Source organism: Aquila chrysaetos, chromosome 3 (assembly GCF_900496995.4).
Source record: "Aquila chrysaetos chrysaetos chromosome 3, bAquChr1.4, whole genome shotgun sequence".
Lineage (NCBI taxonomy): Eukaryota > Metazoa > Chordata > Aves > Accipitriformes > Accipitridae > Aquila > Aquila chrysaetos.
Genome location: NC_044006.1, coordinates 13,472,408 through 13,496,513, shown reverse-complemented (window position 1 = coordinate 13,496,513; position 24,106 = coordinate 13,472,408). Strand labels below are relative to the sequence as shown.

Below are 24,106 nucleotides of genomic sequence, written 5' to 3'. Positions count from 1 at the left end.
ACTAACCCTGGGAATAGACGAGTACATCAACAGAATTAAATCTAAAATTTTTTTTCCCCTGCCCTATCTAGTCCTTTTGGGCAGATCTGACACCAATTTTGGCACCCATTACCTGCTGCACAATTACAGATAACAGGTTTTATTTTTACAAGGCTGCAGATTCTAATTTGATAGTGGAGTTTTTAGACCAGCAGTCTCCCCGGACACAGGCACTTGGCAGCACCGTCCCCAGCCACTCGCACCAGCACTGCTGCTGTGACAGCTTTGCAAACACAGGCAGTAAAAACACAGTTTTATGCACCAGACTTTGCACTCGAGCTCCGGCTGCCGTAGCGAGGAGGGGAGCAGTGGGCAAGGAGGCAGCTTTGCTTGCCCACAGGGTGGTGGTGAACATCAGCACGACACACTGGAGCATCTTCGCATTCAAAGCAAGATGCTGCCCTGGGTCTTTGCCCAAAGCACAGGTGCTGGGCTCTCCCGTCCCCAACGGACTGACTCGGGCACTTTTGGCAGCTCGGTGCCCCTGGCCAAACTCAGGACTGGGCACAGCACATTTGCACCAAAAGAAAAAAAAAAAAAAAAGAAAAAAAAAAAAAGAAAGAAAATTGCAGCTTAAAAGGCCTCACTGTACAACAGTGATGCAAGGCATCCCTTCCCCGGGCCTGGCTACCTCACTCGAAGCCAAAGCTTTGGGTGAGATTTCCAAAACTGAATAGAAAAAAAAAAACCCTAGGGAATTAGGAATGCAATTACTATTTATTTTCCTACAACATCTGTTTAGTATTTTGAAAAGAAAAACACAAAACCAAACCTAATACATTTACAAACAAAAACTCCTATAAAATATTAAATTTGCCTTTCACGAACTATTAGGTCACTAGGTCACATATGATCCAGGTGATGGTTTTGACCACTGCCAGCTATGCACACGCAAGCCGGATGCTGCCCATGGCAAGGGTAGATGAGCCTGCGCTTGTCCCCCGGGCAGTTCTGCTGAGTCTTTTTACAATGGGAGTTTTAACTCCCTGAAATTTCTCTTTTCTAACATTTTCCAAATGGAAACATTCATTTCCTCACTCCAAACCCTTTGGTTTCCACAGCAAAACGTTTCCCTGACCTCGTACCATATTTTAATCTTTTATTATTCTGTACGGGCAGAGATGAAGAATTGCAGTTTCCTTGCTCTAGAAACAGCAGGAGGGGATGTTAAGTTTCTAAAGCACAATTAGTTTCCTGCCCAGCTGCAGCCAGCTCTTAACACAAGTGGTGTCCACCTCTTGCAAAATCCAGGAGCTGCTCAGCTAATCCTCAGCACGTTATCTACCAGGCTAAAATTGTCCTTTTAATTTCCTAAACCTCTAAACCCACAGGTCAGAGTATCAAAAAAACCACATAGGAAATTTTACAAGGTTATTGCTTAGCAACTGCTCAATAAATACCATAAGCAAAGGCAGGAGAGGAGGCATTTTGCCGCTTTGAGTAATCCTCAGGGTCAAAGCGGTTTTTGGCAAAGCGGAAGCCCCAGATGCCCACCCCAACCTCAGCATCCCCTTGCACCCATCACAGGGTCCAACGTGGGGTCTAAGGCAGCCTCCCTTCCTGCACGGAGCTGTGATAAAGCTCATGGAACATCAAGGTGTAACGAACTCAGATTTAGCCACCAACAGGAAATTCATCTTTTTTTCACCCCAACACAGCACGCCCACAGCCGCAGAGGATGCACAGCCTGGGTAAACCCCGCTGCCCCACACGGGAAGGCAGGAGGAGAACAGGGATGGAGCAGCATGCCTGCAGACCAAGGAGCAGGGATGGCTCCTGAACAGAGCTCCCAGTGCAGCCAACAGCCCTGCTGCAACACAGGGTCACACCGCTGCTCCGGGAGGACAAACCTGCCAGACACCCTCCGTGCACACCGCAGCCTTGCCGTGCTTTCGTGGAAACATCAGGCAGCGACAGGTTACGCTAAAACTCAAACCTCTGTATCACCACTAAGGAATTACTCATCGTTTCATGCTCTGCAACTTATTTTGCTCTATGCCATTGTATTAGTTACCAAGTACTGTGTGTTAGCAAGGTCAACATTTGGGTTGCACCAGTAATTGCACCCCGGTTAGCAGCTTCTCCTGCCGCAGCTGCGGTGCTCGGCTGTGCCACCCCGGCCAGCACAGCTGCACCAGCAGAAAGCCTCTGCATGGGAGCAGGCAAAGCACTTGCTTACCAGGGCTGGTTTTGTGGGTGAGCCAGAGAATGGCGTACATCAGTTGCCTTTTTCTTTTATTTCCTTTAGTTACAGGAAATACGCAAAATAGGAAAAATTACTTTATTCACCATTTGCATCCCTCTGCGACTGCATGCAGGGACGGCTCTCCCCATGGGTGCCGTGCCAAAAAGCCCGCTGTGAGCAACCTGCTGTTTGCACAGCGCTTTAGCAGAATTAGCTGTGAAAACAAGATTAAAAGGCAGTGAAATCCCTCCAACCAGCAGGAACAAGCCCAGCAGACGAGAGCCCTTTGAGGGACACACAGCGGCTCCCATGTTATTGGCCATGGAGCCATGCAAGCTCAGCACTGCTCCGTCCTGCCAGGCACTACCCGGCTCCATCTTGAAGGAAGCTTGCCAGTAAAAAACCGTGGGTGTCCTTTTTTTCTTTTTTTTTTTTTTTTTCCCCCCTCCTTACCCCAACATTTTTATTCTCCCCAGCTTTTCCAGGGCTTGTCCCAGCTGGAAGCAACATCCCACTTGCAGTCAGGGCACTGCTATCACCCAGGAGGCTCCAGCTCTGCTATTCCCCTCTCATCCCTGATAAAAATCAAGGCTTTTTCCACATCTGGATTCAAACAAGGGGTCATCTGCTCTGTTGAGGAACAAAAAATACCAAAAGCAAATACAAAGTTTATAATAAAGCAGAAAGCTGGGGTTTCTGCAGCTTTCCAGCAAGCCGGGCCATGGGAGGGGATTTCTTTCCCACACAGCAGAGGCTCCTGGGACTCTTTCATCCTGGTCTTTCATTTAAAGCTAAATTAAATTTCCAGGTTTCTCCTTGTGAATGAGGGTTGTGCAGCCTGAGAGGGCTGTGCTAGTGCAGAGGCTTCAAAGGGACAACAGCCAGGGCACAGCCAGGGACACAGAGCCCTGGACTGAGAGGAGTCTCCAGCAAAACTCCTTCCTGGAGTCTCCAGCTCCAGTCCAGGGACTCCACAACCAGTGTGAAGTTCAACCTCTATGAGATTCTTACTGGAAATAAAGCAGAGCATCCAAATTAACAGAAAAACAAAGCAAGTGGGGCCTTTTTCCTCTCACCTGTGGAATGGTGCCTATTCCTGAGCCCCAGGACAGCCAAGCCAGCCTGGTAACATGCACACCAGAAGGAGCTCCATTTTCCAATTAAAAGCTAATTGTCTTTTTACTCATTAACTATGCTAGGCCTTGCTCATTTTCCTTGGTAATTTTCTGCCCCTCAATCTTTCTTAATAAGCACTCTGCAATGCAGGACACCCAGTGCTATCTGGATTTACGGCATCAGAGCAGCAGTTAATACTTCTCAGCCTCATAATCCTTTAATTTAGGGGCAGCTCCCGAACATATGTGCCAGGCTCACGCACAGATTTATTTTCCAGCAGACCCTGCCTGCTCAGGACTCCCAGCTCACATCAGCTCCAGGAAGGAAATGCAATTTTGGGCTTGGTTTTGTAAAGTCACCCAGCACAGGAACAGCCAAGCCCGCTAAAGCCCAAGGGGAGAGGGATGGTTTTATGACAATTTCTCTTAAAATAACAACAGAATGGAAGCAGCTAAATCCAGGCTTTCAGACAAGTGGTCCCAGCCGTCTTTCCAAAGCAAACACTGCAGCACTGAGAAACAGAAATAAAAATGACTTCATGGATTTGCTTTGGCCCTGAGCTTGCAGAAACAAAAAATGAGCTGGGTTTCTAGAATTCCCTCATTTTCCAGGATCCAAGGTTTTACTAACAAGTTTGTCAATAAGGATTTTTTTTACTCTATTTCTAAAGCAAGCCACAACCTGAAATGAGATTTATACAGCCCTGCTCTGTTTTTCCACCCTGCAAAGGGACTGGGGACAGTGACCCTGTTAAGAGGCTCAGGGGTGAACAGACCCCCTCCCCACATCTTTGCTGTGCAGCCACCCCAGTCAGAGGCAGATCTGCAACAATGGCTTTGGTGGCTTGCAGAGTGGCACATCACAGCACAGCCCTGAAAACAGCTCACCCAAAGAGCTGCTCACGTGCTGGTCTAACCGGCAAATTGCTCTTGAGTTTTTCCAACACCTTTCCAATTGCAAAGAGTTAATATATTGCTACAATAGCTACATTTCATCCTTGGTTATGTCAAAACAGGGCATCATACTACTGTTATCACACTGGAACAGCTACATGGATGCAGCTTTGGCCTCCAAAGGAAGGACAGAAGAGGCTCTGCTATATCACACACTCCCGGTGCTCTTCTCCAGCCCACCACTCTTCTGCGGCCTCCATCCACTCCTGCAGCTTTGCAGAGATCCCTGCCACGCTAAGCTCACAGTGTGGCACATTCCCATAAAGTAGCCAAAATAATTTCTAAACAACTGAACAAACTAAGGGGACACACACACACACACTGTCCCTTCTCCCCCATGCTGAGAGGCTAACAGTAATTCAGCAACTTGCCAGGAAAGAAGAGATCCCACATGAAAACCAGTGCTTTGCTGCATCTCATCACCCCAGCACAGCACTGCCTCCCTCCAAGTGTTGTGAGGCCCCAGGCAGAGTCAGAGTCCAAGTGACAGGCTGATGTTAGCACCATCGTTTATTTGAAGAGAGAGCACAGCCCTGGGGAGAGGCACCTGCCGCTCCCCTTCTGTGGCATGGCAGTACAAAACGGCCCCACAGGGAGCAAGGGACCAGCTCCAAACACCGGTCATCCCAAAGCACAGCTCCCATGAGTGCACAACACCCTCCCTCCTCCTAGAGTGAAGGGGGATGGACCACTTCATCCCCAGGGAAAGCCAGAAGGGGAGACACAAGACATGCAGAAACCTTTGCAAAAGCTGTTCCGAAGTACCTGAGCAGCCAGCACAAAATCCAGGCAGGCTGCAAGGCCAGTCTCCACCTCCCACTGCACATGCTGCTCCAAGGTAGAACACAGCTATGTGCTTCTACTTTTGCAGAACCCAGGTCTTGCAGAGAGAGGTCCTGCTCTTAGCTTTCCAACCCTCCCTCGTTTGCCTTTCCATAATGATCCCAAAACTTGCATTCCACACATTAGCCAGCAGTTAGCCCAATTTATTACAATATAGATCTACCTGGGAACAGAAGGAAAAAAAATCCACCCACAAACACTAGGGCCTTGCAGAGGTTATTTTTTCCTGTAGCTCCCCCTTCCCTCCACTTATAAAAAAAATTTAAAAAAATAATATAAAGCAGAACAATCCTTCATGATAAGATTAAGGTCCTTGATGTGTGACTCTGTTTCAACATGCCCAAAAACTGTCGAGCTTTCTCCTGCATGAAGAGTTGGTCTCGGGTTCCACCACAGGCTACTGCTTTCCAAGCCCTGGTCATCTACAGAGAGAAAAGAAAGCATGCGTACAACACAGTTAAGGGAGAGGACAAACAACGTCAACATCCTGTTTTAAAAGGCTACAAAAATAAATAAAACTAACAACCACCTGCTATCCAAGGGAAATAAAACTTCGGAGCACCCATCTTGCAGCTAGGAGGAAACTTGCATACTGCCAGTTACTCATAACAGCTGATATGGTAATCTCTAGCAAAGGGGGGGTTACATCCAGCAGTTTCCCAGGTTGAGTGCTCCATTTCAGGACAACCCATGTGCGCTTTCAGGGCTTTCCCTTACTTGGCTTGAGACAAAAACCCCAAAGCACAAACCCACTAAGGCTCCTTGTGCTGAAGAAATACCAGAGGGATGGATAGAATTCAAGAACGGCTTTGGGGTTTATTCCCAACCAGTTCAATTCCTACAGGAGCTGCTCAGCCCCAGGTCTAGATTGGTCAAAGACTATGCTTAACAGCAATTTGGTGCCTTCAGTTTCAGCAGGGCCCACAGCACACAGGAAGAGCTGAAAATCAGGTGTGCTTCAGTCACTGCATGCAGAAAGGGCACCCACAAGGTGTTTTTGCACTGCAGGAAAACCCCTGCGAATCCTCTGACAAATGCAGCCAAGAGACACACAGCGCCCTGAACGGGAAATACCCGTTTACATGCACTGCAAACAAGAAGAGCTCGAGCTTCAGTGTTTGCTTACAGTAACAACATCCCATACAGCCACAGCATGGTTTTGGGGCTGATTTAGGTTCAGCTCACAGCTAGGTGAGCTTCCTTAATAAGGAACTGCCACTGCTAGTAACACCAGTCCAGCACAATAAATCCCAAGAGCCCAGCAACACTGCAGACAGCTCTGCTGTCTTTGGGCAATGGGATTTCACTGCACACCTGTACTCTGTCACTACACAAGCTGCCTTACTGTCACCTTCAAGTCACTCCCAAAGCTTTATTTATACGGATCTATTAGCTCTCAGAGCAATACGACCCTGCCTAGGACAGGAGGAGAAATGGAAGTGTTTAAGTAGGGTTTATTTTGAGAAGGGGAAGGAATTACTCTGGCTGAGGAGTACTTATTTGTCAGAAGAAAGAGCTTTTCAACAGACAGCTCTAATCCAGGGACAGATGCAACCCCCCTCGCTGCAGTGTTCCATGACAACTCAGCCAAGGCTGCTCAGTGAAGACAACACTGCACCTGGGCTCTTCCTGGGATGTGAAAACACCCCCACAATAACCCCCAGTGCAGTTTTACCCCCCGCCACCAAGGGAAGCATATATTTCCATCCTCATTCAAGCTACCAGAGAGTTCCCATGACTTGGCCCAAGCAAACACCTGCAAAATCATGGTCCAAATCCCCTTCTCTAAGCTGGGCTGCCTAACAAAGCAAGGATACCCCTCTACTAATGCACTCTGCCTGCAAATATGCCAAGTGGTGAAGATTTTAAAGAGAGCACAAGAAACTGTTTATGCCCCAGAGGGCATTTGTAGGCTGCTGTGACTCCAGCACAACCCAGATGCAACTATGCAGAGCTGGGGAACAGAGTAACTGTAACAGCACCAACCTCAGCAGAAGCTACAAGGTGGCACACTGTCAACCGGAGCTCTGTACTGCCACAGGTTCAGGTAAACAGCAGGATAAAGCCAGCCTATGCTGCCTACAGCACACAGCCTTCACCACAACCTAGAAACACCCTAAAAGTCACAGGGGTGGGAAATACCTTTTTGTTTAGCATTTATACAGCACTTCACAGCCTTGCTATGCCCAGAGAAACAAAAGAGATGAGCCTACTGTTGTCCACCCAAGGAGTGCTCACTGGGAAAAGGGAGGTTTACTTCACTGCTGGATCAATCATCCAAATTCCCTGAAAGACTGGGACAGGATGCAGATTCCCATGAGGAAATCCAGGGCCAAACATTCTAAAGAGGCCACAGCTCTGATCAACCACAGGGCTTTGAGGCCCAGCAGAAGGGCAGGTTTGCAAAGAGACAGGAGGAAGCTGTAGCATGACACTACTGGCTCAGCATCTCCAAACCTTGGTGCAAAGACAGCTCTGATAGCGTATGGATGCCTATGCAGACCTTCATCCCTTCACTCCTCCTTGGGAGGAGGGACAAGGGCTGCACTACCAGCTAACCTCCTGACTGGGAGAACAGTGGCTGCAGGGCTTACCGGTGCTGGTGGTCTGAAATGGCTCGGCATTTTCCTGTAAGACATTTTCTCTGGCTGCACTTGCACAAAGGCTCTGTTGAGCAAACCACTGTCATTCTTCCTGCTCGAGGAGGAAAGGTTCAGGGACCTTGACAGGAAATTCACAGGCTGCAAAGGGGGAAAAAGAAGTATAAGGAAACAAGTTAATTTGCCCTAACAGTGCTGATACTTGGTCTGGCCAAAAGGCCAGCGAACAAATCCAGCCCTTCATCCACATTCAGGGGTGGATGTTCATACTATCGAACATACTGTTCAAAGGCAGCTGCAGGTGGCAAAGCTCCCACAGCTGCTTTGCACAGGGTTTCTTTGGAGCAGAAGCCAGCTCTACCCCTGCCCTGAGCACAGTACCCCTCACCTGGGCTCTTTTGAAACAGACAGTCTTGGGGAGGGCAGGCATATTTTGCGTCGTATCTTCATCCAAAATATCCAGAGCCAGAGACTTCCGGACCTTCTTGATGGGGCTCCTGCGCAACTGAGGGACATAGAAAAACAAGACTTGGCATGAATCAACCTGGTGAACTCCCGTCTTAAGGGCCCAGGATGCACACCAAGCCCACATCACCCCAGGTCTGCACTGCACCAGCACCTCAGGAAGAAAGCATGCTGCAGCCTTCCCCACCACAGGGCACAGCATCTTCCAGTGCTCTCCTCCTGGCACTAAGAGCCACCAATTCAGAAGAGGAAGCCCCTTTCAGTAGGAAAAACACCAGTGCAACTGAGCCAAGAGACTTCGCATACCAGCCCACAGCCTTCTGGGAGCCCAACTTGCCACAGATGCTCCAAGTGTGCTATGGGTCTCTCCTGTAGGTTATGGACACAGCATCTCCTAGCATGCCCCAAGTTCAGCGTAAATCGGGACACAGCTGGCCATATTTTAAGCTGGCCTTAACCTCAGGCACCTCTTGCTGATTAAAAGGCAGCAGCCATGGGCCAAATACTTTTTGGCATCAACAGCAGGATGAACAAAAGCAGCCAAAACACCCCTTAACAGCACAGGGCAGCTCAGCAGCAGGTTCTAGATGCAAAATCAGCTCACCCCTTGTTTCCTCTTCTGTTTCTCAGGCTTCACATCATCCTCTATGATAAGTTCAATGCCAGCTTCACTTCGGAGCACCTCTTTCAAGTCTTCTTCCAGGTGAGGAGTCTGGGGCTGGTGTGAAAAGGAGGAGAGCACAAGACAGTCAAAATTTGTATGCTGGGCAGACTCACAAGTATTTCCCTCTAGGGATAATGGGGTCAGAGGAGCCCACAGTGGGAGGACAAACACAAAGACAACTTATTTACTTCCCAGATGGAAAGGATATGACAAGATTTCTGCTAGCTTGACAGATTTACAGGATCTCCAGGCATGAGAGACTCTTATCAGCTGAACCCCAAATGTGCCATCAAGAGACCAGTGTGCACAGAAGGCCTAGGATACCGGAAACTGCCATCCCCACAACACCCACATTAAGAGACCCCGTTCCTCAGGGATGCTGAGGTAGATTGTTTCCTTGCTTCTCCTCAAGGTCATCACTAGCCAAGCACTGCAGCCTGATTCAAGGGCAGCTTATGCATTTTTAGTTGGTTTACAGAGAAGCTAAAAGTCCTGTGGCTACTCACCATGACATGTTCACCATGACAAGGTCCCCTTCATCCCTCCCATCTCAGCCTGACACTACCAAACCATACTTTATTATGCACAGATAATAGTTGGCTCACAGCTCTGCTGCAACCTACCCCACGTCCCATTTCCATTCATTATGTTTCTGCCACTTGCCAGTGGCAGACCTGCCCAATACTCACCAGAGGCCTAATTGGTCCATATTTCTCCAGGGCGTTTTTGAAAGGCGTGGGGGTGTGAGGAGTGTTGTCCACCACATACTTCTGATCTGGTGTGACAAACCTGGCAGCAAAGAGAAAGACAAAGGATCAGACATGATGTAACCCACACAAAGTAGACCCCATCCTTCCAAGCGTGCAGAGTCTCATATGGCAGCAGCAGAAGCCATCTGCCTGGCTGGACTATTCCTGGGGTGTTAGCAGGGCAAACAGGCATGGAGGAGCGTTTAGCAGGGAAAACATCCTTCAGATGTGCCAGCTATGTTGCTCCACCCTGCCAGCTACCAAGCACCCTTATCAGAAAGCAGTACAGCACCCTGAGAGGCAACATGCAGCTCTGCAGGCCAGCCCTACTCTGCAATGCTTCTGCTGGCAGATCTGCTCAGGCCCAGCCAGCCTAGGCTTGCGACAGTCACAGCTGGACCAGCAGAAGTCCTGGGTGCAAATGCACTTAAGAGCAGCCAAGCCACCTCACACCGCCTGGACAGGGGAGCTGCTCTGGACCATGCCAACAGAGCAGTTTTGCTAGCACAGCCAGCACTCCCAAACACTTGCTGCTTCAGTCCACCAGCAAAACACTCCCTTGCAGCCCACCCCTTCTCACCTGCCTGGTACAGTGACTTGGATAATCATCACCCTGGACTGCCCCTCAGGTCAGGCAAAGCAAAGGGTGCAGAGCTAAAGGGATGGATCTGAACAGCTCTTGCCGAGGAAACAAATCCCTTCCCTGCTGGCACAGGGCTTACAGCACAGGAACATTTCCCAAAGATGTACACAGAAGGCAACAGTCCACCCAGCAGCTGAGCACAACAGTGGTCACTTGGCTGCAGCCCCAATCAGATGGAACACTTGTTCCCTGCAGCTCAGAGAGGAGCTGTCTTCGCAGGGGAAACACTGCTTTAACAAAATCCCCAGCCTGTCCTGCCTCACTCTCAGTAGTGCCAGTACAAGTACTGGGGGAGGTATGTTTGAATTGGACCAGGCTGCTGTGTGGAAAAGGACGCTGCTCAGGTGGGGATGGGGGAGGAGGAAAGGACTTACGCAGAGTTCTTCTGGAGCAGAGGGGTCTTGTCCCTGTGCAGAGGGGTGGTGACAATCACCTTCTGACTGCACACAGGTGTGGAGGTCAGAGATGGGTTCTCCAGTTCTAGTGTATCCTGTTTGGTCCAAAAGTTTAAGAACTGCACAGCACAGAAAAGAAAGAGAAGACAGTCTCAAGCATCCCAGCACAGTATCACAAGTCATTACTTTTTCCTAAATATGGGGAAAACCTGAAGTAGGGACAATCCTCCCACACTGAGTGGCACAAGAGGGATCTGTACCAGTATAAACCAGGATGACTCTTACAGACTCATACAATCCTGTACATGGACACTCACATGAAAGTTGCCACAAGGTGCCTCACACCTAAAAAGGTTATTCATTTCGCATAAGGGATCAGCTGATACGACTATAAGAACCTACAGGGTGGAGAGAAGTCTCTCCTTGCACCGGTCCAGATAAGGCTAAGCAAAATGGTGAAGGACAGGTAATGCCAGCCCACCAAAGGTCTATTCCAACCTCAGGTTGGCAAACGTGAGGGAAGTCCATGTAACACAACAGCACACAAGTTAACAGATTTTGCATTGATCTGTCTTCAGCCTAAACTGTGAGAAAACGACAAACTGTCTCCTCTGTTAGGATTTTACTTCACAACATCAATATATCAGATGCTGTGGGTTTGAACACCACAGTGCTCCAAGATGATGTATGTTGGAGACCATGTGTGCACACGCGTGTGGACACTGTAGGAGTCACGACAAAGGCTGAAAGATCCTGAGTCTGTTTTGCAACAAAGACAAGCCCAGGAGCATTTTCCTAAGCACAGCAACTCAGAGATCTGCACAAGCCATGTGCTGCCAAGCCTGTCTGCATGACTTAACTGGAAACGAACAGGGAAGCCACTTTTCACTGTTGCCACTCTGCTACCCACAGCTGGGGCAGCAATGCCCTGGGGACAGAAGCACTGTGCTCTCCAGCGATCCTGCAGTGGGCAGACATGTAGATCTGCACAGTGGTGCTCCTTCCTCATAGTGGGCACGTGCCCTGCCCATCACACAGCGTAGCTGGGCTTCCTCGACGCTGCAAGCGCTCCCAGAGGCAGACACAGGCTGCTGCTCCCACAGGAAGGGCATCACTGAAGACAAGCAGTGCCAGAACCCAGCTCTATACCTTGTTTTAGCAAAGAGATGCACCCTGTGCACTGGCACTGCCTAATTCAGGGGAGGAGAAACACAAAGCTGGCAGAGCTGATGGGAATACATGGCATTAAGGCAAGTAGACAGAGCACTAACACTTACTAGCTCACGACCAAGCCCAAGCAGAGGAGCACAGACTGGGCTCGCCATTGCTCTGTACCTGAGATGGAGAGAAGGGCAGTGTCTTGACAGGGGTGCTCTTGGGCGTCATGCTGTTGCAGGAGTCAAGGAAGGAAAGGCTGGTGCTGGTGGCATTCTCTGTGACAGGGGACAGGGAGATCTTCCTCTTCTTCTGCCTCTTCAGCACAGAGGGCGGCGTGCCAAAGCTCACCTCTGCGTATGGAGAGATGGGGATGAGCTCCCCCTTGCTGCTCTTGCTTAGGTCGGAGATGGTGTGGCCGTCCAGGCGGTACTCAGTCACATTGGGCAGGGAAGGCATTGGCTTGCTGGGGGTCTGCCTCACCGGGCTGTTGCTGCTACTGCTGCTGCCAGCAGAGGGTTCCTCAGGTAGGTCAAACTGGGTCAGATCACACCACCCATCTGGGTCCTGCACAGAAGGGAAACCATCAGAAGCAGCCCAGGAGGGAAAGCTGAGCAGCCAACTGGTGCAGATGCAGATATGAACTGGGAGGTGAAATAAGTCGGTTTGTGAGATTGCACCAGCTTTTGCAACGAGCCTGGCTAGAGGAGAGCTCCTCCACTCTGCTGCCAGCTCAGCTGAGAACCAGACCAGGGAACTGACCCAGCTGAAAGCTGCTGCTTGTGCATAGGGCAGATTTTTCTGTTTACGCAAGGTTGGTTTCCCAGTTCAGTTCACAGCACAGCTGCACAAACAGCTGCACCCCCACACAGAGGGGACGAAAAAAGCAGCTGGGGATAAGTCTGGGGACAGGGGCTGAGTGACTGTCACCCAACACCAAACCACGGTCTTGGGCACATCAGTACAGCTGGACATAGGGCTCTGCTGTAACACACACTGCTGAAAGCAGATTAAAAATAACCAGACCAGTTCAGAGATCAGCTGTTTCACAGCTCCACCCCACCAATACCCAAAGCACCATACAAGCAGGCCCCTAAGGACCCACAGATGGGCCGTTAAGCCTTGGGCAAAGACTCTCTGTCCTCCTATACACATGCAAAGTGGATCCTTCACGGATAATCAGCTCATAAGCTCCTGAGGAAGGCTGGGGGTTGCAGAGACATTTCCCTCTCATGGCAGCAAAGTGCTCTGTTGATTCTACCCAGCCTCCCTCCATCACCCTGGTGACCTCAGCACTGCTTGACTGACCCAAAATTACTAGTTTCAGTGAAGCTACCTCCACTGAAAGCAAATGGTGGCGTCATCCCAGTGTGAAAGGGTCTGTCCTGCATACTACAAGTGGGCCTGGCCTATTCCCAGCCTGTCCTGTCCGATTCCATCCCATAACAGGAGGGAAAGAAAAGCCCATGAGCATGGGCCTGAACCGTTATGAACAGGAGAGCTAGAGACGATCTGGCTGATAAAGGAGGGCCTGAGATCAGGTTCGCCAGCATCTACAGCCTCCCACACCAGCAGAGCCCATGCACAAGGACACCCACCTAGGGGAATCTGCAAGCCCAGAGCAATACTGGCAGAGCTGGAAAGGTGTAATCCAGCCCTGGAAAAGAGTTGGTGGGAAGCCACAAGCCAATGACAGACCTAGCCCTCCTCAGGATGCCTATGGTGATGAGCCAGGGGACCCAATAAGTTCACTCAAGGGAAAAGGGTGGGGAATCAGTCTCCCTACATTAGCTGGAGGAACAATGGTCTGTTACTTACAGATTCAATCATGTCCAGAGCTTCACTGAAGGCTGGCACAGATGTTGGGTACAAATAGTTGGCAGCTTCAACGACCCACTTGTACGGTGATGTGAAAAATGAAGAGGCATCCTCAGGCACCACATCATCTGAGGTCCCCTCAGCGTTATGCTCTGCCAGTTCAGCAGCTGGCAGCTCTGAGGGTAACTCCTGTACACCGGTCACTTCCTCGTCGCTGACATCCTCTTCCTTTATTTCAGAGATATCAACTGGCCAGTTTGGCAGGACATTCTTTGCACATACAACAAAGAGAGTCCAGCCGTTAGTAGAAGCCAAGGGAACAATGTCAAGTTCTGGGGAAAAAGAGCAAGGGTCCCTGGACACATTCAGCTCTGCCTGCTCTCCTACTTGCCATTCAGTTTGTTTCACATCCCCATTCTCCCTCATTGCTCTGTCCCCTACACCATCTGAGCAGGAGTCCATGCAACATAATGAGCACAGGACTGTTTAACTGAAGGTTTCACTTAACAATATCCCAGGAGAAAGTTGAACAAAGGCTGAGCATGTAGCACCAATTCTGCATTTCCTACTTTCCAAGAGCCTGCCTTTGAAAACTACATGTTTTCTTCATGAAAAAATAATTGGGTATACTTCCCCTGCTTCCTTTTTTAGAGAAAAGGAACACAATACCTTTTCACCATGTCCCCCAACACGGTCTAGAACAGCTGCCTTCTCCCACTAGCAACAGCACAAGAGAGTAAAAAAAAAAATTTGGTCTCCAAGACAGACCTGATGCTGGGATTGGCAAGATAACAGTACTAGCAGACTGCTGTCCTCTGCCTGGATAACACACTTGGGCTCACATTACACCTCTAGCTCCTGGAGAGAGAGGTCTCCCAAGAGTCAGTCTGTTGGAGAAGGCTGGGGGAAGGCACAGACTGTCTATGTAGACACCAGGCTGTGGCAAAGGCAGCATGAGGGGCAGCAGAAGGGTGAACAGCTCTGATATGCATTAGCAGAGCAGACGACTGACACAGCTGCCTGCTGCAAATGTGCTGGTGCAGTACCTGGCTCCCAGCTCTCGTTCGACTTTGGCTCTCCTTGTCATCCACCTCCAAGAGGAAGTATAGTGACTTGGACTCCTTAGTTTCATTGAGAAAGCCTCCTGTGTCCACCTTCCGCTTGATGGTGGAGTTCCAGTGATTCTTCACAGCATTGTCGGTCCTGCAGAGAAAGCAGAAGGAAACAGAAACCATTTACAGCAGCTTTAAAGCACAGCTAACAGCTCCTACGCACTCTCCAGCCCCATCCTGTGAGCCCAACATGTGGATCTCCACAGGCCACCCAGGTGTGAAGGCACCAGTGAGCAAAGAGGTCCTACCTCCCAGGCAGCAGCTTGGCAATCTCCGCCCAACGATTCCCCAGGACCTTGTGGGCCTCAAAAATAATGCGATCCTCTTCCTCTGTCCATGAGGACTTCTTCACCTCAGGGTTCAGGTGGTTATGCCAGCGTTCCCGGCACTGCTTCCCTAACCGCCCTTTCAGGTGCTTGGCTATCAGGGTCCATTGTTTGGTGCCATATTTTTTAACCAGTTCAATTACCTTTGAAGAGAGTGGGAGGGAAATAAGGAAATTGAATAAAGGATGGGAAGGTCAACACAGTCATCTTCAGGCTTTGCTCTTTACCTCTTTTGAGACCAGGTAAGGGCAGAGAAAGGCCCCTTAGGAGAAAAAGCTGGAGGGATCCAGCACTGACAATCAGGTATACCAACACTTGAGAGCAACGATTCAGCTGAATTTCTAAAAGAGGCTGTTTCCATGCAGATATTTTGCCACACAGTACCTGTGAATGTAGACGAGCGCCACAAGATGGGGTGGAGACTGACAGGTGCACCAGGGACAGAGGGGCCCAGCTTTAGAAACACATGCCCATTTCTGAGCAAGGGCCAAGTCCCACATGCCCCAAGGCTACTCTGCTCCCGCTCCTACCGAGGACCTGGCCACATGACAGCAGTCTCCATCAGCTCTGCACTGGTCTGCCCACTGGGCACAGCCTCCCTTTAACAGAGTGTGCCACACCAAGGACATGGCAGAGCTGCAGCTCCATGCCCCGCTAGCACCAGGACTCCAAAACATAAACAAGCTATATTCACTTAAGAGCCATCCACTTTGCCACTTCCCATTCAACCAGGGCTTTGTCACTTCTGCCTGAGGCTCAGTGCAAATGCTTCTGGGCATGGAATCTGTTCTGAGCCCCTGAGATATGTCCACAGCACAGTCAGGACAAAACAATCTATTGCCTGCAATGTTCAGCCCACCAAAATCTTAGAGAGGAGGCTAAAGGGTTCTCAAAGAGCACTTCTAGCCTGGCCAGCTGTGCTCAGCTGAAAGATGTGGGTAGACAGGTGATGCTCACAGTGCTCTTGGCCCACAACAAATGTCCCTACTGCAGACTCTTGACTATCAAGCACAGACAAATGGACCAAAGACACCAAACTGAGGCACAAGCCAAGGAGCTGGAGTAGCTTGCGGGGCAAAGAAATGTGCAGTGTCAGGAGGAGAAAGCTGAAGCCCAGCCTGGCCAAGATGGGTATGCTGGCAGTCAGGACATGTAAAGGGACAGGGAAAGCAGGCAGCAACTGCTCTGCTGTAGGAAGGTGGAAGGACATCATGAGAAGCTTCCTTAGGACATGCTTGACATAACACACAGACAGGAGGCAAAAGGGACAGTAACAGCCTGTAATGGGACCAAAAGGGAAAGAAATGGGGGAGCAGAAGTGTTACATAGAATCTGGCAAACTAGGACATTTTGTAGCAGAAAACCTTGGTAGAAGTTGGAATGAAGTCCCAACTTTTCTTAAGCACATCAAGGTGATGAGTCTGCCTGAGCTGGCCCCTCTCAGCTCACTCTTGAATCAGCAGAGAAACAGGCTCACAGAAGTCATGATTCACCTAGCCAACCTCAGACATCACTTCAGTCTGTCTACTGTAGCAGAGGAAATGGCAGTTTTATTTTATTTTATGTCCAGCATGGCCAGGTCAGGTGGAGATCTGCCAGCAGGCAGACGAATTAATTCCCTTTTCCGCTCACTCCCTTGGCAGCCTACTGTAGCAGTACTGTGTGAAAGGGAGAAGATATTTAGTTGAAGAAGCCTAGACTCGCTCCTGCACATCACAACCATGCCTGCATTAGGCTGCTCAGAACAGGTCAGAGTGCTGCTCTCACGGGTATCCAGCATCGGAAAGAATTACCCACAGTTTACAAAAAGACCCAAGGGTCTGACACCTCCATCCTCTCCGCAGACAGTCACAGTTCAACACTCAGATCCTCTCAGCCCTGACCTACCTTTTGGTCCTCCTCTTTGGTCCAAGGGCCCTTAACCAAGTCTGGATTCAACACTCTCAGCCACCGGTACTGACACTGCTGATCACTGCGGTTCTAGGAAAAGGAACAAGAACAGCCGTGCGTTAGACCAAAGGTTCCAAAAGCCCCTATAGCAACAGCAGTCCCCATACATACAGGCTGTCCCATGGAAAACCTGCAGAAGCACATGAAGAATACATACTAAGACTAGGGCACTGGGCACAGAGGCAGGAACCTCAATTTCTCACCCCAGCTCCAACAGACTCTCCCTTGAAAGTCCTCTATGCAAGAAGGATGTCTCCCTGCCCTGAAGGATCACCATTTCACCGCATGGAGCTGCAGCCACAGAACATAGCCCCACTGTGCAAGGTGCTGCACAGACACAGAGAACCAGCGCGGTGAGCACAAGCAGCAACATGCAAACACTACAATTCCCACCTGGGCAAGGGGTCACTTACAGGAAAGTGACTGGCCAGGAACTTCCAGTCATTCTGCCCGTAATGTCTTACTAACATCTTCAGTTGCTCATCCTGCAAAGAACAAAGACATTCACTTTCACATACACTGAGGCAATACACGCCACGGACACCCCAGGCTGACAGCATCAAGAGAACAAGGTAGCTATTTTGAACTGTCAAGAAGGGGGGGTTTTGGCATTCTGCATTCAGGGGAGGAAGGTAGCTCACACCATCCTTTAGCAGTGCTCCAGTACATGGAGCGCAACTGGAAAATGCCTTGGTTCTGGGCTCTGTACTAAGGTGAGCTCATACAGCGAGGACAAAACAAGAGCTCAGCTCTGTTCCAGTACAGTCTGGTTCAAACCCTGTGGCCAAGGCTACCTGCTTATCCAGCCTCAGTACACCCCTGACCAGACAGTCCATCTCCCAGCTCAGCCACTGCTTTTGCCTGGCCAAGAAACCTGACTGGTTTAAGTGTATCGCCACTAGCCCGGTGGTCTACAGTCTTTCAGTGCTACAGGGCTCTACACCATTTCTTTCATGAATCCTGCTATAGCCAAGGTGTGCCTACTCTTACAGCTCATAGAAAGCTTGCTATAGGTGTCCTTGCCTTTGTGCTCCAGCTGGGCAAAGAGACGTGAAATAATCCCCTGCTCAACATGAGCCCAAGGCTTTGATCCCTGCACAAAGACCACCTCACTTGGTGTTCAGACCCAAGGGGAGATAGGACATCTTGTAGTTTTCACACAGAACAAAGATGATGGAGTAACTGGGAGGAGGGAAGAGAATATCCCAACTAATTTCAGGCTCTCAGCCAGGATGACTAAGCCATGATCCCAACAATCTCAATGCTCCCTGCTTTTGCTAGAGAAAAGGGAGGACATTTCCACTGCACAATTCAGCTTGCTGGAGGCCTCAGCCATCCTCTGGAACCCCTCTTTGCTCATAAGAGCGCTGCAGGCAGCAGATGGCTCGCTCGGGGCTCACAGGCTTAAGCTAAAGTGGTTGGAGCTCTTGCTCTCCAGGCTACACCTCAAACTCCCCTGAACCTCAGCTCACACGAGCAAAACAGACACATGGTCTTCTCCAGCAGGAAGACAGCAGGAGGTGGTATCGTGGCCAGCAGATGAAGACTGGGGTGGATGCACCCAAGCCCCAGGTGCCATGCCAGAAGCCTATCCCAAAGCACTCACTCTCAGCAAATGCTGGGCTCTCACTCACCTCTTCTTGTGTCCACTTGACTTTGCACCTGCCGTCCCGCTGCTCCGGCACATCTGAGTCGGTATCCTGGTAATGCAGCTCATCCTGGTCCTCACTAAAGATGAATAAACAAAGATTATAATTTCCACCTCTGATAAAAACACAGCAGAGGGAGCAACCTCCACCATGCAGAGCAGAGCTCCACAGAGCAACCTGCACTGTGCAGAGCAGAGCTCCAGATCTACTTTCTTCCAGCACTGAGCCCCAACACCTCACAGACATTCACTCAGACACCCCAGGTGTAAGGGGGTCCCTCAGCTTTGGACTCCCGGTGCGTGCTAGCAATTTTTATGCTGCCGAGAGCAGGGGAGGTAGTGTTTCTCTTGATTCCTGCTCCCTTCTGTCCCTCTGGGAGGGCTTTGCATCGAGGGACTGGCACCATCTCCCCTCCTTACAGCTCACCAGTCTCCCGTATTGCTGGACTAAAGAAAGGGGATGTGAGGAGCAGCCAGAAGCCAGCCAGCTAGTGCTGGGACAGCAGCCCCAAAGGGCTCTACACATCACCCACCGGACCCACCTCGGCCTGCCCTGTCACCCCCAGCTCCGGAGCAGGCACAGCCAGGCCCGCTCCCAGCTCCCGGGTGGGGCCAAGAGGAGCCTTTAGAGCGGGACTCGCGGAACACGGAGCCCGGGGGTACAGGGCCGCGGCCCTGCCTGCGGCCCGCCGTCCCGCTGCCCGGCCGGAGAGCGGGAACGGGCCGTCCTGGGCGGGGGGGGGGGGTGGGGGTTGGCGGGCCGCGCGGCAGAGAAGCGCCTCCAGGGGGTCCCCGAGGCTACCCCACACCCTCTTCCCCCCCCCACCGCCCCAGAGGGAAGGCGCGGGGCCCCCACACAAAGCCCCCGTCGCGGCGAGGGCTGCACTCACCCGCGGCTGCGGCGCGCCATGGCGGGGCCGGAGCCGGAGCCGGGACGCGGCTGGGCCGGGCGGCGGCGGCGGCGGCACTTTCCTATCTCGCGCCAACGGCGCCCCCCCCCTGCGCGGGGCCGGGCCGCGCATGCGCGCTGCCGCCTCCCGCCCGCACAAAGAGGCGCGCGCGGGAGGGCGCCTGCCCGCCCCGCCCCCGGGAGCCCCCGCGGCCCCGAGACACCCCCCCCGCACCGAGACCCCCAAAGCAACCGCAGCTAGGCGGTCCTGGGCGCGGGGCAGGAGGATTCCCCTCTCCCCCGGCTCACCTCTACCCCTGCAAAACCCGCTGCAGCCCCCCCCCGCCCCAGGATCGCGGCTCTGGGCGGGTCTGGGGTGCACCGAGAACCCCTCAGGACAAGGAACCCCTCAGGACAAGGCTTCGATTAGCTCTAGGAGGGGGGTTGCTTCTGCTACGGCACTGCTGCGGTCTTCTCATGCCACAGCCAGCCAGCCACGCGACACAGGACCCCCGTCAGCCACCTCCCATCAAAATGGGCAAAAAAACCAAATTAAAATCAACCACCATCCCCACGTTGCTTTTGCAGCACCTCTCGCTCCAGGGGTGCACTATGGGGCCCCCAGAGGCAAGCACAGGTTTGGCGCTTCCTAGGAGAGAAAAGAGGCGGTCAGCGTGGAAAAAGCTCAGCTCTTCCCTGCATCCCGCGGCCAGGCAGCGGCACTGTCACACCACGCACGAAAAGCGGGAGAGCTAAAAGCAGCAGGAGCGGCTACCCCAGTGACAGCTGGTCCTAGACAGGCCAGCACTTCGTACATGTGCGTTTTGAATTATGGCTATTTTCAGACTGCACGCTGCCTGCCTACACACAGCACGCACACCTGCTAGTGCCCATGCATTATCTATAATGTCCCTACTTAGCCTGTGCATGTGGATGCTCCTGGCCAGCGTTCCAGAGCAAACAATACATAACTGAAGAGAGATGTCACTTTGTTGGAGACCCTCCCAGAGTGTCATGTCCAGGCAGGAAGGCTCCATGTCTCATTCTCCTCCACCTGCAGCAGAAGACCACGGTTCCTGCAAACACCCCTCTGCTCTCCAGGGCTGCCCACTAACAGGCTACAAACACAACTGAGCCCTTACAGGACTCAGTTTACCTTCAGCAGTTAGCCACAACCCATGATCACAGCCCCTGTGCTTAAAAAGAAGCAAAAACCCCTCCTTCTCCCAAACTAGCTTAATTAGGAAATTAGCCTGTTAATGAATTACCAGAACTATAAAACCGCTACAAGCTACATTGGCAAAAAAGGATCAAGATCTCAAAGGGGGTCTTCATAGAAGCTGAAGGTAAGTAGTACTTTTTATTTCCCTAGTATTTATCACATACTATTTTTTTTTTAATTATCTTTAAGTAAAAAGTATTTTAGTCTCTTAAAGACTTTCCTTCTAGGCTGGTTATACAGCCCCCCCTGCAGTAAATTCAGGAGCTTTTTATTTCTGCTTTTAATGTGTTCAGTGTAAAAATGGTTTCAGGCCACAGTGACTGTCTTCCCCTTCCTTGATCTATCCTGTTACCTTTGGGGGTGGCTGGAAGGCAGCTACTGATTGAGCTGGTGGCGAGAACTTCCCTCTCAGGCAGAGGGGGAGCGTGAAGGAAGCTCCTGCCCACAGAGCAGAAGGCAGGGGTGTATGGCATGAGACCTGCTAGAAGGGCCTGTCCTCAAGGACCTCGCTTGGTGCCCTGTATGGGCTGTGGGATCCCACAGGTCTGCAGGTGGGGATTACCAGGGGTGGGAATAAAGTTAAGATGAGAGCTGCTCCTCAACCTCTCCCATCCTAACCAGAGCCTGGTTTTACTGCCTTCCTCTCAAAGGGACTCAACTGGTGTTAATGGCCCTCTGACTTGAGGAATGAGGATAAAATGTCTTATCTCTGGGGGAAAACAGCTCCATCTTAGTACCACTAACAGATGGAGAGGCTTACTGAGACTCCCTACACCCTGTACAAAGCTAAGAGTAGTGGTATCCAGGCTGAGGCCAAATAAATAGAACTCTAAGGAGGCTCCAAGCAATGATCAGGCTGTGGTACAATTGTGTTGCTCTAGAAGACAATGACAGGCTGGATGCCCACCTCCCTCCCCTGGATCCTGCTCAGCTCCTTGCTTTCTTAAGCAAGACTGAGACAGGATTTTGCAGAGAGCAGTCCTGCTACTCTAAGTCTGCAATTTGCTAGTGAACAGTAATGAACAGTAACATGTTTGTTCTGACAGGGACGTTCTGGTCTCCATAAACCTGACAGTAGTGGGATTCTGCACTATGCTGTCCACCAAGAGGCATGGTACCAGCACCCTGACCATAAAGGAAATCCTAGAAAATGGATTTGTGGCTGGGGCCTCCAGCCATACCCATTCTTCTCCTGTCCGCAGTTACTACATGGACTCTAGCAGTGTCTCCAAACCAGACACTTGGGAGCTTCTCATGGACTTGGACAGTGCAGCAAAAGGCAGTTCCCTGTGTGTTGTCAAGCAGTCAGAATCTCTGAGCAGCTGTGTGAAGACTGACCTGCACAGCCTGACCCAGGGCATCTCTGACCTCAGTCTTGTCTGCTTCTGCAAGACCCACCACAATCAGGCTGCCTTTGACCTGTCCAGTTTGCCTTGTGAGCACCCCAGCAGAGCTGGCTGCCTGATGGATGTGGCGTTGCAGAACACCTCAACACCGTGCAAGAAAGAAAAGCACCCCAAACTGCTGGAGAGCCTGCTCTCCAAGAGCACCGAGCTTGTCAGTGACCTCTCAACCCTTGGGAAGACACCAGGACCCAGATGGGAGATCTCAGCAATAAAAGGCCCCCTGGATACCAGCCTGTCCCTTGACGTGAGCACCGAAGAGCTGAGGTTACTGGGATGCTCCAAACCAGACACGCCGTCCCTGGAGACCTCTGTAGTAATTCCTCTGGCTTGGCCTGGAGCCTTCAAGAAGCACCCTAAGCTGATCTGCAGGTCTGCCACCCCCGAGACCCAGCTGAGCGATCTTGACCCTGTCCCTGTGTTTCTGCATCAGGCTCTGTGATGCTGCTGCCCTGGCTCCATGCCGGAGCACAGTGGGCTGCAGGGTGCAAGCCTGGGGACCTTCTGTGCTGCAGAGGAGCATTGCGTGCAGGGCTGCTGTCCCTGCTGCAGCACAGAAGATGAAGCACCCCTGCTCTGCCCTGAGCCAGGGCCTTGCTTGCTGATGGCACCACCTGGTAAAAGGTTAAACCACCCAACCTGGGGTGACTGAAACCACAAACTGCTTCGGGCACTGCTGGGTGGAGGAAGCTTCTTAGGCTGCTGATGGCAGCCCCCAAAAGCTAGCTCCAGCTAAGCAGCAGCCCTACTGGCTCCCCCTTCCTCCCCGATCGCTGTCTTTTGTATCAATGCAATAAAGATATAAATTTCACTGTGCGTGCAGTCTCTGGTGCTCTCTGACTGCTCGGCTGAGCTCCGCTGAAGACGGTCGCAGGGCCGGCCGGGGCCCGCGGCCAGGCCCGGCTCCAGCCGGACTGGGGCCCGGCTGCCGGTAAAACCCCAGCGAGCGCAGCCGCCTCCAGCGCCTTCCCCACCCGCGGGGGGAGCCCTCCGCGCCCCAAGCCCGGTGCGGAGCTCCGCGGCCCGTGGGAGGGGGCCCGTCCGCGGCCGGCTGAGGAGGGGCGAGACGCCGCGACAAGATGGCCGGGCCGGGCCCGGCCGAGCCCCGGGCGGGGAGCCCCGCGGCAGCCCCCGGCCCGGCCCGGCCCCGCTCCCAGGTGCGCGGCCCGGGGCCGCCCCACCCGCCCCCGTTACCTGGCAGAGGGGCCCAGGCAGGTCTCGGTGACGGAGGTGCGCGGAACCGCGGCCCTGGCCCCCGCCTCCGGGCCATGGCGGCGGCGGGGCCGGCCGGGCTGCCGGGGCCGGCCGGCTGCCGGGGCCCGCCGCTGCCCACGGGGAGCGCGGGCAGGGAGGCGGCGGCCGGGTGGGAGGCGCCGCCGGGGCTGGGGATCCCTCTTCTGGCACACTGGGAGAAAAACAGCCCGGGAGCGGCGGGCCAGGCCCGGCCCGAGACTCGGCAGGGCGGCACCGCGCCGCTCGTCGGGGGCAGCGGGGAAGAAAGCGGCTTCCCGGGAGCCCCCCCCCCTCGCGGCGGCGTCACCCGCCCGCGGTTCGTTTTATGCGGGATTCTAATCCTTCTCCCAGCCGGCGGCATTCAGCACCGCGGGCCTTTGCCGACAGGCAGAGGAGCGGGGACAGTTTGCTCTGTAACTCCCCCACCCTGGTCTGGGGGGGGAAGAAACGAGCCCACCTCCATCTCAGAGTTTCTTGGTCTCCTGTTAGGGCTTCCCACCTTCTACAGCCACTTGCTTTCCTTCTTTTTTTCCCTCTCCCATCACTACTTACAGCAGACACAAAGACACGGAGAATTACTCGTTAAAACCACTTTCCAAGGCATTTACAGTTTGCTCAAGAACCAATAGAGGCTCCCCCCTCTTCTTTTAGGGATAGAGTAAGGGATGAGAAGGCACGTTGCATGAGAGGACAGAGAA

The 24,106-nt window shown here is 52.2% G+C and overlaps 2 protein-coding genes across 3 annotated transcripts; one reads left to right on the top strand and one right to left on the bottom strand.

Moving 5' to 3' along the window:
- Window positions 1-4,785: 4,785 nt before the first annotated feature.
- Window positions 4,786-23,490, bottom strand: MYBL2 (MYB proto-oncogene like 2). 2 transcript variants are annotated; one of them, XM_041122677.1, is made up of 15 exons: window positions 23,370-23,490; window positions 20,117-20,199; window positions 18,648-18,741; window positions 17,427-17,498; window positions 16,951-17,043; window positions 14,986-15,206; window positions 14,672-14,828; window positions 13,626-13,895; window positions 11,988-12,374; window positions 10,632-10,771; window positions 9,555-9,654; window positions 8,806-8,919; window positions 8,125-8,241; window positions 7,731-7,877; window positions 4,786-5,558 (listed from the first exon to the last, which is right to left on the bottom strand). In XM_041122677.1, exons 4-15 carry the CDS (start codon window positions 17,481-17,483, stop codon window positions 5,430-5,432), a joined length of 1,932 nt encoding a protein of 643 aa, XP_040978611.1. In that variant the 5' UTR covers window positions 17,484-17,498; window positions 18,648-18,741; window positions 20,117-20,199; window positions 23,370-23,490; the 3' UTR covers window positions 4,786-5,429. The 2 variants fall into 2 exon arrangements, with proteins under 2 accessions (XP_040978611.1, XP_040978610.1); XM_041122676.1 differs by lacking the exons at window positions 20,117-20,199; window positions 23,370-23,490 and adding an exon at window positions 19,552-19,674.
- Window positions 20,208-23,334, top strand: LOC115339743. Its single transcript, XM_030010138.2, has 2 exons — window positions 20,208-20,896; window positions 21,819-23,334. The coding sequence occupies exon 2, from the start codon at window positions 21,865-21,867 to the stop codon at window positions 22,615-22,617; it is 753 nt and encodes a 250-aa protein (XP_029865998.1). The 5' UTR covers window positions 20,208-20,896; window positions 21,819-21,864; the 3' UTR covers window positions 22,618-23,334.
- Window positions 23,491-24,106: the final 616 nt, after the last annotated feature.

What these genes read in the sequence shown, in the direction of transcription:
- LOC115339743 (XM_030010138.2), top strand. Translation starts at nt 21,865, where the DNA reads ATGCTGTCCACCAAGAGGCATGGTACCAGCACCCTGACCATAAAGGAA.
- MYBL2 (XM_041122676.1), bottom strand. Translation starts at nt 19,571, where the DNA reads ATGGCGCGCCGCAGCCGCGG. An exon ending in CCAAAGAGGAGGACCAAAAG is followed by an intron (nt 15,207 to 16,950) that starts GTAGGTCAGGGC and finishes CTCTCTTCAAAG; the next exon opens with GTAATTGAACTGGTTAAAAA. An exon ending in GCCAAGCTGCTGCCTGGGAG is followed by an intron (nt 14,829 to 14,985) that starts GTAGGACCTCTT and finishes CTTTCTCTGCAG; the next exon opens with GACCGACAATGCTGTGAAGA.